Source organism: Leucopleurus acutus (genome assembly GCF_964270905.1).
Source record: "Leucopleurus acutus genome assembly, chromosome: 1".
Lineage (NCBI taxonomy): Eukaryota > Metazoa > Chordata > Mammalia > Artiodactyla > Delphinidae > Leucopleurus > Leucopleurus acutus.
The window spans coordinates 59267140-59278101 of record NC_139142.1 but is presented as its reverse complement, the minus strand read 5'-3'; the positions used below and the strand labels follow the sequence as shown (position 1 = coordinate 59278101).

General features: G+C 38.1%; 2 protein-coding genes across 2 annotated transcripts in view; one reads left to right on the top strand and one right to left on the bottom strand.

Moving 5' to 3' along the window:
• Positions 1-1626: 1626 nt before the first annotated feature.
• FBXO33 (F-box protein 33) overlaps positions 1627-10962 on the bottom strand; it is a gene marked incomplete at its 5' end in the record, with an annotated part of 32839 nt that continues 23503 nt past the window's right edge. The window contains 3 exons of the mRNA XM_082847436.1: positions 1627-5683; positions 8171-8856; positions 9636-9746. Of these exons, the coding sequence (XP_082703562.1) occupies positions 5412-5683; positions 8171-8856; positions 9636-9746 (1069 nt within the window). The 3' untranslated portion in view covers positions 1627-5411. The remainder of the gene's footprint in view (positions 5684-8170; positions 8857-9635; positions 9747-10962) is intronic.
• On the top strand, positions 6183-7731 carry LOC309964451 (large ribosomal subunit protein bL33m). The gene has a single exon (XM_082843463.1). The coding sequence runs from the start codon at positions 6706-6708 to the stop codon at positions 6901-6903; it is 198 nt and encodes a 65-aa protein (XP_082699589.1). The 5' UTR covers positions 6183-6705; the 3' UTR covers positions 6904-7731.

Here is a 10962-nt window from a genome sequence, read left to right as displayed (position 1 = left end):
ATGGACCTGACTCATGTCAGGAACAAGTAATATTCATCCATGGAATATGAACTATTTGGGTAAAAAAAAAAGATGGAGCCTTATCCATTTCATTAAGAAATGCAGTTCTAATAAGTTTCTTTATACTAATTTAAATTTATAATATTTTTGATCAATTATATTTAATATGTATAAAATCTAGTAGGAGAAGAAATTTAACATGGCTTTTAAGAAAATAATCACACATTTAAAATTCTATGGGGTTTTTTTGCAGAAAATATGTAAGTAATCAATGAAAGACTAACAAAAAGCATTACATTTGCATAAAAAGCTGTGGGATAGTTGGAAAGGATATATGTAGCAGTCTGGGTCAAATCAGGAGACAAAGCACACAGTAGTTCAAACTGGGAAAGTTTAATATAAAGAATTATTAACTGTGGTAAGAATAATTACAAAATGTGAGGAAACTGTATATAACCCCCTAGAGCTGAGGGAGGTCACTCATGGTAGGACAAACTTGGAAGGGGTTCAGCCCTCTTTGGTGAAGGTGTACTTCAACTCCCAGGATAGCAGAGAAGATCGCTGAATCCACAAGGCCTGAGCTGGTCTGGAGATGCTGAGCAAGCAATAGGCACTGGCCAGGGTGCACGTGGGGAGCAGGTGAACAGCAACCGTTGGCACTGGGTGTGCAGTGGGAGTGTGGATGCCAGGGATGGGGAGGTCTTCAGAGCCAGTGGGAGGGCCACACATGACATGCAGGCTGCTCAGGGCAGGGAATGGGAGTCTAATGCAGGCAGGAGGCCTTCAAAGCATATGAGCTATATAGCAGCTCTAGTTTCTGTGTGAAGGAAGGTCAGGCTGAGGCTGCAAGGTGGCAGAGGGACCATGGCTGGGGGAGGCTCCACCGCAAGTCTTATATCCAGGCTGCCTACCCTGGCCTACCTTGGCCTGCCCTGGGAACTACAGGAGAACCTCTGCCTTCTACCATATCCCCCATGGCCCTTACTGAAAAAACTTAACATTGTGCTGACTTTAAAGGTGTGTTACTTAAAGGAGTTCCATTATTGGAGGGAATATATTGAAGGGTGACTTCAGAGCTGAGGCAGTAAATTAATAATTGATACAATATATGGGTTTAAGGAGGAAAATGATATAAAATTTCCAAATGATCAGGAACTTATTGCATCTTTAAAATAGATGATCAGGAGCTTAGGGCATCTTTAAAATAGATGAATGGTAGTAAGTATGGAATGACTATGGCAATGTAATCATAAGTGTACCAGAGTGATGTGTACTTGTAATTGTACCCAGGCACTCACTTCTCCCTTGCCAGATGCAGAGTGTTCCACTGTCCATCGTGGACAACGGGGGTCTATGAAGCTGTGAGAGAAGTATGCTGCAAATGTTTGAAGAGCAGGTAGGAAGCCCAGGTGTGAAGGTCCAGATGGAGCTGGTGGGTGTGAGGGGGTCGCAAGCTGGAGGGGGGAGCAGGGCTCCCTGCAGGCCTTGAATTGCTTGCATATAAATCAGATACTTCTGCATGTTGGTGGCTGATGTGTGTTCTCAACGGTGGCTAAACTAGCAGCAGGGTTATGTATGTAAAAATTAGAGCTTCATCGTTATTTCGAAATATTTGTAGTGAAAAAATCACTTGAATTTGAAATTAATTTACATTACATAAGAAATCTCAACATTACACTTACCATTACATTTAAAGCTGTTAGATTTCATAAGTATAATTTCAGCTGCATAAATTTTTGAATGTTGTGGACAGAAAGGTTTAAAAATTATCACCCATTTGTGGGGTGTTTCTCTTGGTAGGAATGTTAAAATTTTTAATAGGTTATAAGTTAAAACATTTGACAAGATTTTATTTGAAAGTTTTATACAAATTCAGCAATTACTTCCTCCAAGCCTCTGCATTTTATTTTTCTCATCAATTATATAATAAAGAAAACAATGTTTTTTGGGGTTTTTTTTGCTTCAATTCCTTCTAGTTTAAACGAGTATGCTGCATAATATTTTCTATGTGTCAGGACATGAAAAAGCTTAGGAAGCATTGATATAGACAATGTGGTGTGACTCTTGGGTATTATTCACACCTGCTGTATATTACTCCATCAGCACCATTTAATACTACTGGCTTCATAACAATCCAGTTTGGTTCATGCTATTGTATAAGCCTCAAGCAAGTTAGTTGCTGAATCTGTGTGTTCAGTCATAAGCACACTGTCCTTCCCAAGCCCCACCGTACCAGCTCCCTAACTTCTTTATTCCCAGGGTGGTGGAGGAAATGGGAAAGTAATTTTAGATACATAAATTTCATATAGTAAGCTGTGTTTTGAAAATATTTAATACGTTTGTTCAAAGATGACCTTGTACATTTCTATAAGCTGTCAGACTAACAGCTGAAACTTTCAATAAAGAATCGGTTTTAGGTAACCAAGGTGAATCCTTCATTTCACAGATGAGGAAAGTGAGGCTCAAGGAAGAGTCTGTGCTCATGTAGCATTAGAGTCAGAGCTTAGTGGAGAAAACAGAGGTTGACACTCCCAGTTTAGTGCTTTACTATGTGCAACTTCACTTGTATACTACATATATATATACTAATAGACTTTCTTTTTTCATATGTTTTGGGTACTGTTTTGGTATTTTAAATACACAGACATGTTTTTTTTAAATTAATTTATTTTTGGCTGCGTTGGGTCTTTGTTGCTGTGCGCGGGTGTTCTCTAGTTGCAGCGAGCGGGGGGCTACTCTTTGTGGCTGTGCGTGGGCTTCTCATTGCGGTGGCTTCTTGTTGCGGAGTACAGTCTCTAGGCGCGTGGGTTTCAGTAGTTATGGCACGTGGACTCAATAGTTGTGGCTCGCGGACTGTAGAGCGCAGGCTCAGTAGTTGTGGTGCAAGGGCTTAGTTGCTCCGCGGCATGTGGGATCTTCCCGGACCAGGGCTCGAACCCGTGTCCCTGCACTGGCAGGCGGATTCTTAACCACTGAGCCACCTGGGAAGTCCTTAAATACACAGACATGTTGATTCATCCAAAGGGGTTAGATATGTCCATGAAATAAGGGAGCAATAGGTATAATGACAGTTCTTTGTGAACACCAGATTATTCCATGATGAGGCAGTGCTTAGAAGAGGCAGTGTCTGGAACGATTAGGGAAGAAGAGAAGGAAGAAAGAAAAGCAGCCATTTTCTTTCTCATCAACCACAGCAGTTTGCCTCAGCAACCAAGAATGGAGATGACAAAGCCAAACTAAAGGAGTATAAGGGTTTAAGAACTATTTAGTACTGGCATACTGAAGTACTTTCTTCACCCAGTAGAGGAATTTTTAAAAATAAGAAGTTCCTATAGTCTATAAATTAAGTTTTACAATATAAATAATGTACTCTAAATGCATAATACACTTGGATTTTGTGCTAAACAGTCTGTTGTTTGCTTTTAAGCTTATGTTTTGCCAGTGAGTTAAAAAAAATTAAAACCCTCCAAATTATTCTGCCTATAGGTTTTATGATATATTCTCAAATTTAAGCTTTGCTGCATCAGAATACAATAGGAGCTAACATGATTATACACATTATAAGGATTACTGCAGTTTATTTAACACTAAAGGTTTTCATGCTTCATGAACAATAAAATGTTACAGTGATCACTTTTTAATGCTTTATTCATTGATTAAAAGAATATACATTTAACATAAACCATACAACAACATCAGTCATCAGGTCAAACATTCAGCTGGTTTCCTTACAGTTTCTGTCAGGAGTTATTTTATCTGATCACATTTATAAGATAAAATCTCACCACATCTGGCATTTACACACACTGTGCCAGTGGATTCACACTACTGATGTACATATAAAATCCGCATGGTATGTGCTCACTGGAGACAAAACAGTGCACACCTGTCAAAAGGTCATTTTAATATAAGATGGTAAAACCATTTGTAAAATACATATAAACTTTTTCCATAAATAGAATCATATCTGGACATTTGTTGCATAAATTGTGTTTCCAAAGCTTACACTAGAGCAGCCAGGTCTCAGCACTGCTGGGCACCCACGTTGGCTACTTACTTTATTATTGCAGACTGTCCTTTAACATTAAATGCACAACATTCGTACCACTTAAAACTGGGGTCAGGTGGAAGTCTCACAGAGACCACGTCTGTACCGCGGTTGCCCTGAAACAGTTAAGTCGGCTTTTAAAGCCTCTCAGATATAACAAGGTTTTAAAACATACTTCATGGAATGTTCTTCATGTAACATAGCAGCTCATACCTGTGATAGAACAAGCCTTCAGTTTTTCCTTTCTTTCCTTTACATTCACTATTCACAGTGAAACAGGTGCATGGTTTTTTTTTCTTTTTTTTTTTTTTTTTTTTTTTTTTCCAGAGTTCTGAGGTTGCTGACTGAGCCACAGCACAGCTGTGTACCACAGGTCGAAATTCGACCTTAAATATTACAATCTAGCAGTATCTGGCTGGCCAGAGTGGGCCAGCCCCTGCCAGCATGTGGGCACTTCTTCAGTTAAATCTATTCTTTGGCAGCTGACACGCGCGCTGACAGAGAAAAATCCAGTGACTTGTTGCTAGGGATTTCACGACTAATGTTTGTTTGCAAGCATGTGTGTTTACAAACTCTGTGTTTTGATATTCATTTAGGAGGTTTTACCCTGGAATATTGTTTCGTTCTTCCTCCACTATTTGAAATCTTGGCTAAAAAGCTAACTTGAATATATGATGTAATTGATGAATTAAATTATGTCTGACATAGTTTAAAAAATCCAATAATTTGAGTATTTGTATTGATGTAAATGCATTTAAAAAAGGATTCAGCAGTGTTCTAACCTAGTACTATACAAAATTGAGAATGGTAATTGGTGATATCAACTATTATATATGTAATGAAAGTTAAAGGCTTGGCTTTTCTGTTAAAGATAACTCATTTGCGATTGTATTATCCTCCCTCCTTCCATTTCAAAGAAAAATTAATGAAATGCTATCACACAATGAATGAATGCAGTGCATTGCATACAAATCCACCAGGCTATGGATATATATCTATATATGTATAAAAATATTTTGGCTCCTGAGCTCTGACACACAAAGAATAAAAACATCAAAAGGCAGAGTAACTCAGTGAAAAAATAAAGTTAGCCAGCAACCTCAGACAACCTTCGGTTGTATATTCTTAAGGTTTGGTAACAAGTCCATTAACCGTGAAAGCCCTATACATTGTCACTTTGAACTTCTAAACCAATACCTGACTACGTTCTTTGATCAAGAAGTAGAATATACATATATAATTCTATAAAGCTAATACTGATTAAACACAGCACAAAGGGATTAATTCACACTACTGAAAGAAAAAAAACGTAATAGGACCCTACTTGCATATGTAACCACAGGAATTGTACATTTAAAAAAAGCTAAATGTCTTCGCTGAAGCTTTGCATCTCTCTGTAAAAATGACGATTTGGTTCAGTGAAGACACTGAGTGATTCGATGTCCATGATCGCGTGCCAAGGTTGACCTAGGCCCAGGGATACCTGCTCAATAAGGTTATGTACTGGATCCACATCCTGGTCGGCCAGTTCACCTTGGTCAAAATCAATGCTTTCTTCAGTGACTTCAAGTACTTTTAGATCAGAGCCACGAAGACGAGCAATGGCAATGAGGTTGTGTGCCCACACTGTGTAACCTTAAAAATAAGCAAAAGAGAAGCAGTCATTTCCTTGCATTTTATTTTGTCTGTTTTATAAGTTAGTCTTTTCCACAAATTTGTATCTCACTTAGCACTTTGGGGGTCCTTTGCCTTTAAAAATATGCTGAAATTTGAAAGGAAGTATGATTGCTTAGCTCAGGGAAAAAAAGACTAGAAACTTGATACTGTCTTCAAGAATATTACTGTGACTGGTGAACAGATAGGTGCTGTAATCGTATTCTGATATCATTTTAGTTAGTCAAACTGAAGACATTTAAAGTTTAAAGTATCATTTTATAGCTTCTGACAGTGTCGTATCAAAAAGAAGAGTTTTATTTCATATGTATGTATCTATTAACAATACACAGGGGACTTCCCTGGTGGCGTAGTGGTTGAGAATCCGCCTGCCAATGCTGGGGACATGGGTTGAAGCCCTGGTCCAGGAGGATCCCAAATGCCGCAGAGCAACTAAGCCCGTGCGCCACAACTACTGAACCTGCGCTCTAGAGCCTGCGAGCCACAACTACTGAGCCCACGAGCCACATCTACTGAGCTCGCGTGCCTAGAGTCCGTGCTCAGCAACAAGAGAAGCCACTGCAATGAGAAGACCGTGCACCGCAACGAAGAGTAGCCCCTGCTCACTGCAACTAGAGAAAGCCCATGCACAGCAACGAAGACCCAATGCAGCCAAAAATAAATAAATAAAATATATAAAAATTAAAAACAAAACAATACATAGTAAACTGGTATTTTTCATTAGTAAAAGTCATCTCCTATGGTGCTTCACAGTCCAAAGTTATAAAGTGATACTTTAAAGATAAACTGTTAATTGTCAGTAGCAAATATGTAAAGTATAAAACAGATATAGGAATGATAGGTACTAACTTTAGAATAGTGGTTACCTCTGGAAAGGAATAAAGTTGACTAGATGGAGGAGCTTTAGCTGTAGCTACATTTTACTTCTTAATAAAAGAAAACAGCTTTAGGAATTTGGACCTGTTACCGAGGCTGCTGTCGCCATGTTCCTGTCTGTGGTCACCTTTGTCAAGACCAAGTCAGAAACAATTCTGGTGAAAATGTTGAGCCAAGCTGGAAGAGGTTTTTCCTTCAACACTAAGAGAAGCCGACTGCGGGAGAAACTGACTGTCTTGCATTATGATCCACTAGTGAAAAAAAAAGTCCTCTTTGTGGAACAGAAAAAAATACGCTCCCTCTAAACAATGGATTGAAAATGAATTTGATTTATAAATGAGAAGACTGAGGGCGGGATACTGATTCAGAAATTCTGCAGCGTGTAATGAAAGAAGAGGAAATGGCATGGAATCACTGCCTCCTGTGATTTGAAGGCCATTGTGAAGGAAAACAATGCAGTGAAAGAAAGTTCTTCATATTAGGACATATATCATTGCATCACATTTATTTATCTTTCTGGATATTTTTATAGCCCTTAATAAAAATATTAAAATAGCCTGTTTAAAAAAAAAAAGAAAAGAAAAAAGCTTTAGGGAATTCTCTGGTGGTGCAGTGGTTAGGACTTGGCACTTTCACTGCCAGAGTCCGGGTTCAATCCCTGGTTGGGGAACTAAGATCCTGTAAGCCTTGTGGCACAGGCCCCCCCCCCAAAAAAAAGGTTTAAAAAGACTGGCTTAAATTAATTTTCAATAACCTGCCATTTCTTCATCCTATTAAAAAAATCCTTATTTATTTATTACCTTCAATACTGATCTATTCTTTGCTATTACCTCTGATGACTGGCCAAATTATAAAGCAAAACTTGAAAAGCAAAATATACTCCCACTCAAATGCAGCTAAAAGATTAATTCAAAAATAATGAAACAGAGATAATAAAGTATGTTTAAGATGTTCATAGAGACTTCCTATTTTGTATTCTTTAAATGTCTTATAAGTTACAGAAAGGAAGTAATATGTTCTTCAAACTTGTAAGAAGAGGAATGCTCCAAATGAAAACAGTTCACAGCAAGATGACAGGCCCGCCAGTAAGAAAAGAACATATCCCAGCCAAGAGAACCATCATTTAAAAAATACTGTACAAATTAACATGTTGATACCTAGAATCTAGAAGATTAGGCAGTGAGCATGAAAGAAATCATACTTTCTTCTTCCTTCTGTGTTATATTTTTGAGAGCTCTTATGATTAGAGAAAGAAATATATCTACTGCAGGTGGATATGTATGTATATTTTCTTAGATAATTTCAAATGCCATTTTTGTGAATACCATCAATCACATGGTAAAAGAAAAAAGTAACATGAGAGCTGGAACAAAACACTACACTTAGGGTAAAATATGACTTTGCACTTGTAAAAGTGGTATATCTTATACACGTTAAAAAGTATAAAAATCTGTATATCAACTTGTTAGTAAGAGTTCTTGACAGTATAAATGCCAGTGCTATCTTTTTACTGGTATAAAATGTTTTAGGTGTAATATCAATATCAAATTATAGTGAACAAAAATCACCTACCATGAATTGCCAGAAGAGAGAGCTTTGTGCACCTCCATGCTAATAAAACCAATGGATCTTCATTTCGGTTGTCACTAAGATCTGGAAAACCAGATGTGTCAATCACATCATTCATTAATATAAAATGAGTGAGGAACTTGTCATACTGCCTAGATATAAGATCAACAATAGCTCCTGAAACACAAGTGATGTAGCTGTCAAAATGAATCCTCTCTAGTGGTATACTGGGTTTCAGAATCTTTAACATATCTTCACTCTTGATATCAAAAGCCATTATATAGACTCGGAGGTTGGTGCTCTTTCTTGACAAGGCTTTCCAATGCTCATCATTTGGCATGTTGTCCAGAGACTTGTGCATCACGGAAACATTGTGGACCAGGAGAGAAAGTCGCTGCAAAGGCACATGGTTGTTATCGGTTAAGACTCTTGCCATCTCAGCTGTAAAGTCACAGAAATCCAGGGCAAGTGAGCGTAGATTCACGAATTGCTCCAGTTCTACTGCGGTGATAAGGGTGCTGTTACCAGGAATATTGTTGTCCAGTAAACTCAGGTGCTCCATGGTGTTGGCAATAGAGTTTGAGAGAGATGACAGTGATGTTGGGGTTACTATTTCCAGCATAAACCCACAAGACAGCCACTTCAGTTGCCTACTATTACTAAGTATTTCTTCAAACAGCTGCTGAATTCTGTAAGGAAAACACATGCCACACGATCCTGTTAAAACTTAGCTCTAATCTTTAACACTGATTTTTTTTTAACACTGATTTTTGAAAATAGGGAATTAAATGGCATACAATGTTGAGATCCATTTGCTCTCATTAGTTAATTTCTGTTCAACCTACAAGTAATATTATCATTAAAATTCACATAAAAATATAATGGGGGGCTTCCCTGGTGGCGCAGTGGTTGCGAGTCTGCCTGCCGATGCAGGGGACACGGGTTCGTGCCCCGGTCCAGGAGGGTCCCACGTGCCGCGGAGCGGCTGGGCCCGTGAGCCGTGGCCGCTGAGCCTGCGCGTCTGGAGCCTGTGCTCCGCGGTGGGAGAGGCCGCAGCGGTGGGAGGCCCGCGTACCGCAAAAAAAAGAAAGTGATAAAATATAATGAATAAGAAGTACTAAACAAATAGATATATTAAACATATACTTGTTCTTCAAGTAAAGGAGCATTTTACACCAGTATGTCAGAAAAGACTGATGATTTACAATTTATGTTATAGCAAAGACAAGTAGAGTAATAACAGTCTTAAATAGCAATAATTACCCAGTAAATTCTTTGATATGTCTGAAAGATTTATGACATGGAATGGCATGTATTGATCACTGTATTTCATAGTTAAGACATTTCCAGGGTAGATGTTCTTTTCAGAAACAAGTATCATTACTCTTCTAATTGTATCTTCTAATTTTTCAGAAAAAACTGAAATTGTTATTAATATGAGTCCCTTTCCACTAACTATATAACTTACTGTTTAATTTTTTTGCCATCAGGGTCCACCTTGCTGAGGTATGTATTTGACAAACTTCCTTGCTGCTGTAGAACGCTTATGTCTCCAAAAAGGCTAAACTTCTGGAGGTTCCTACAAAAGAAGTAACTTAAAGTAATTGTCTAAATAATTAACATAAAAATATAAATGTTAAAAATAAAAATATGCAGAAGGGATATTCTAGAGATGTTTCTATCTTATAACTTAGAATCCAATATTCTAGAGATGTTCCTATCTTATAATTTAGAATCCAATTAAGTACTTTCAGATTGCTTTTAACATACAATGAAAAGCAATGTGATACAAGAGAAATAGCATAAGCGTTAAAGAATGAGGCATAACAATTAGTTCAGAAACTCAAGGTTTTAGTGACCAGGAAAAAGTCTTCTTAAAGTCTCTGGGACTCAATTCTTTATCAGTAATAATACTAGCTACCTTAAAGGTTTAGGGTGAATAAATAACAAAATGACACATGAAAGAACTATTTAAGCTCTAAGTTTTATATATATGTTAACTGTAATATAAAATTTCCCCAAACCAGTTAACTTAGTGTGTTAAATGCTCAAGGGTGGGGCACTGCCCCGGAGATATCGTCTCAGTAAGAAATACTCTTTAACTAAAATCTAGAGAACCTTCCCCAGTTTTATGACCAAATGTACAGCTTATCAAAAAAAAAATATGTAAAAATCTTTCAATTTTAGTAACTTTAGCTACAAAACATATTTTTCTAACAGTAAAATTCTAAATAAAGTAGGAGAAAGTTGGTTACAGAATAAAGATTAAAAATTCCTAAATGCTAATAATAATGGTTAAACAACAAAAATTCAACTGAGTAAATTTAAAGATCAACTTGGTTATTAAAAGATTCATGGGGCTTCCCTGGTGGCGCAGTGGTTGAGAGTCCGCCTGCCGATGCAGGGGACACGGGTTCATGCCCCAGTCTGGGAAGATCCCACATGCCGCAGAGCGGCTGGGCCTGTGAGCCATGGCCGCTGAGCCTGCGCGTCCGGAGCCTGTGCTCCGCAACGGGAGAGGCCACAACAGTAAGAGGCCCGCGCACCGCAAAAAAAAAAAAAAAAAAGATTCATGAATCGGGCAGCATCCTATGTAGCAAACAGAAAGGAGCTCTGCAGAGCTGTAGAAAAGGAAAGGCTTTTAAAGGTGGAAAGAGGGCAGAAAAAGTAAATTATTAGCAAATAATGCACTGTTGCAGGCAATGGTCACCCTCCTAAAGGGAACTGAAGGGCCTATAGGGCAGATTACCTTACTAATGCTGACCAGGTTGACTGATTACATTCCTGGGGTAGAC

Bases quoted from the DNA above. Each gene is read 5' to 3' on its own strand.
- LOC309964451 (XM_082843463.1), top strand. From the start codon at position 6,706: ATGTTCCTGTCTGTGGTCACCTTTGTCAAGACCAAGTCAGAAACAATT.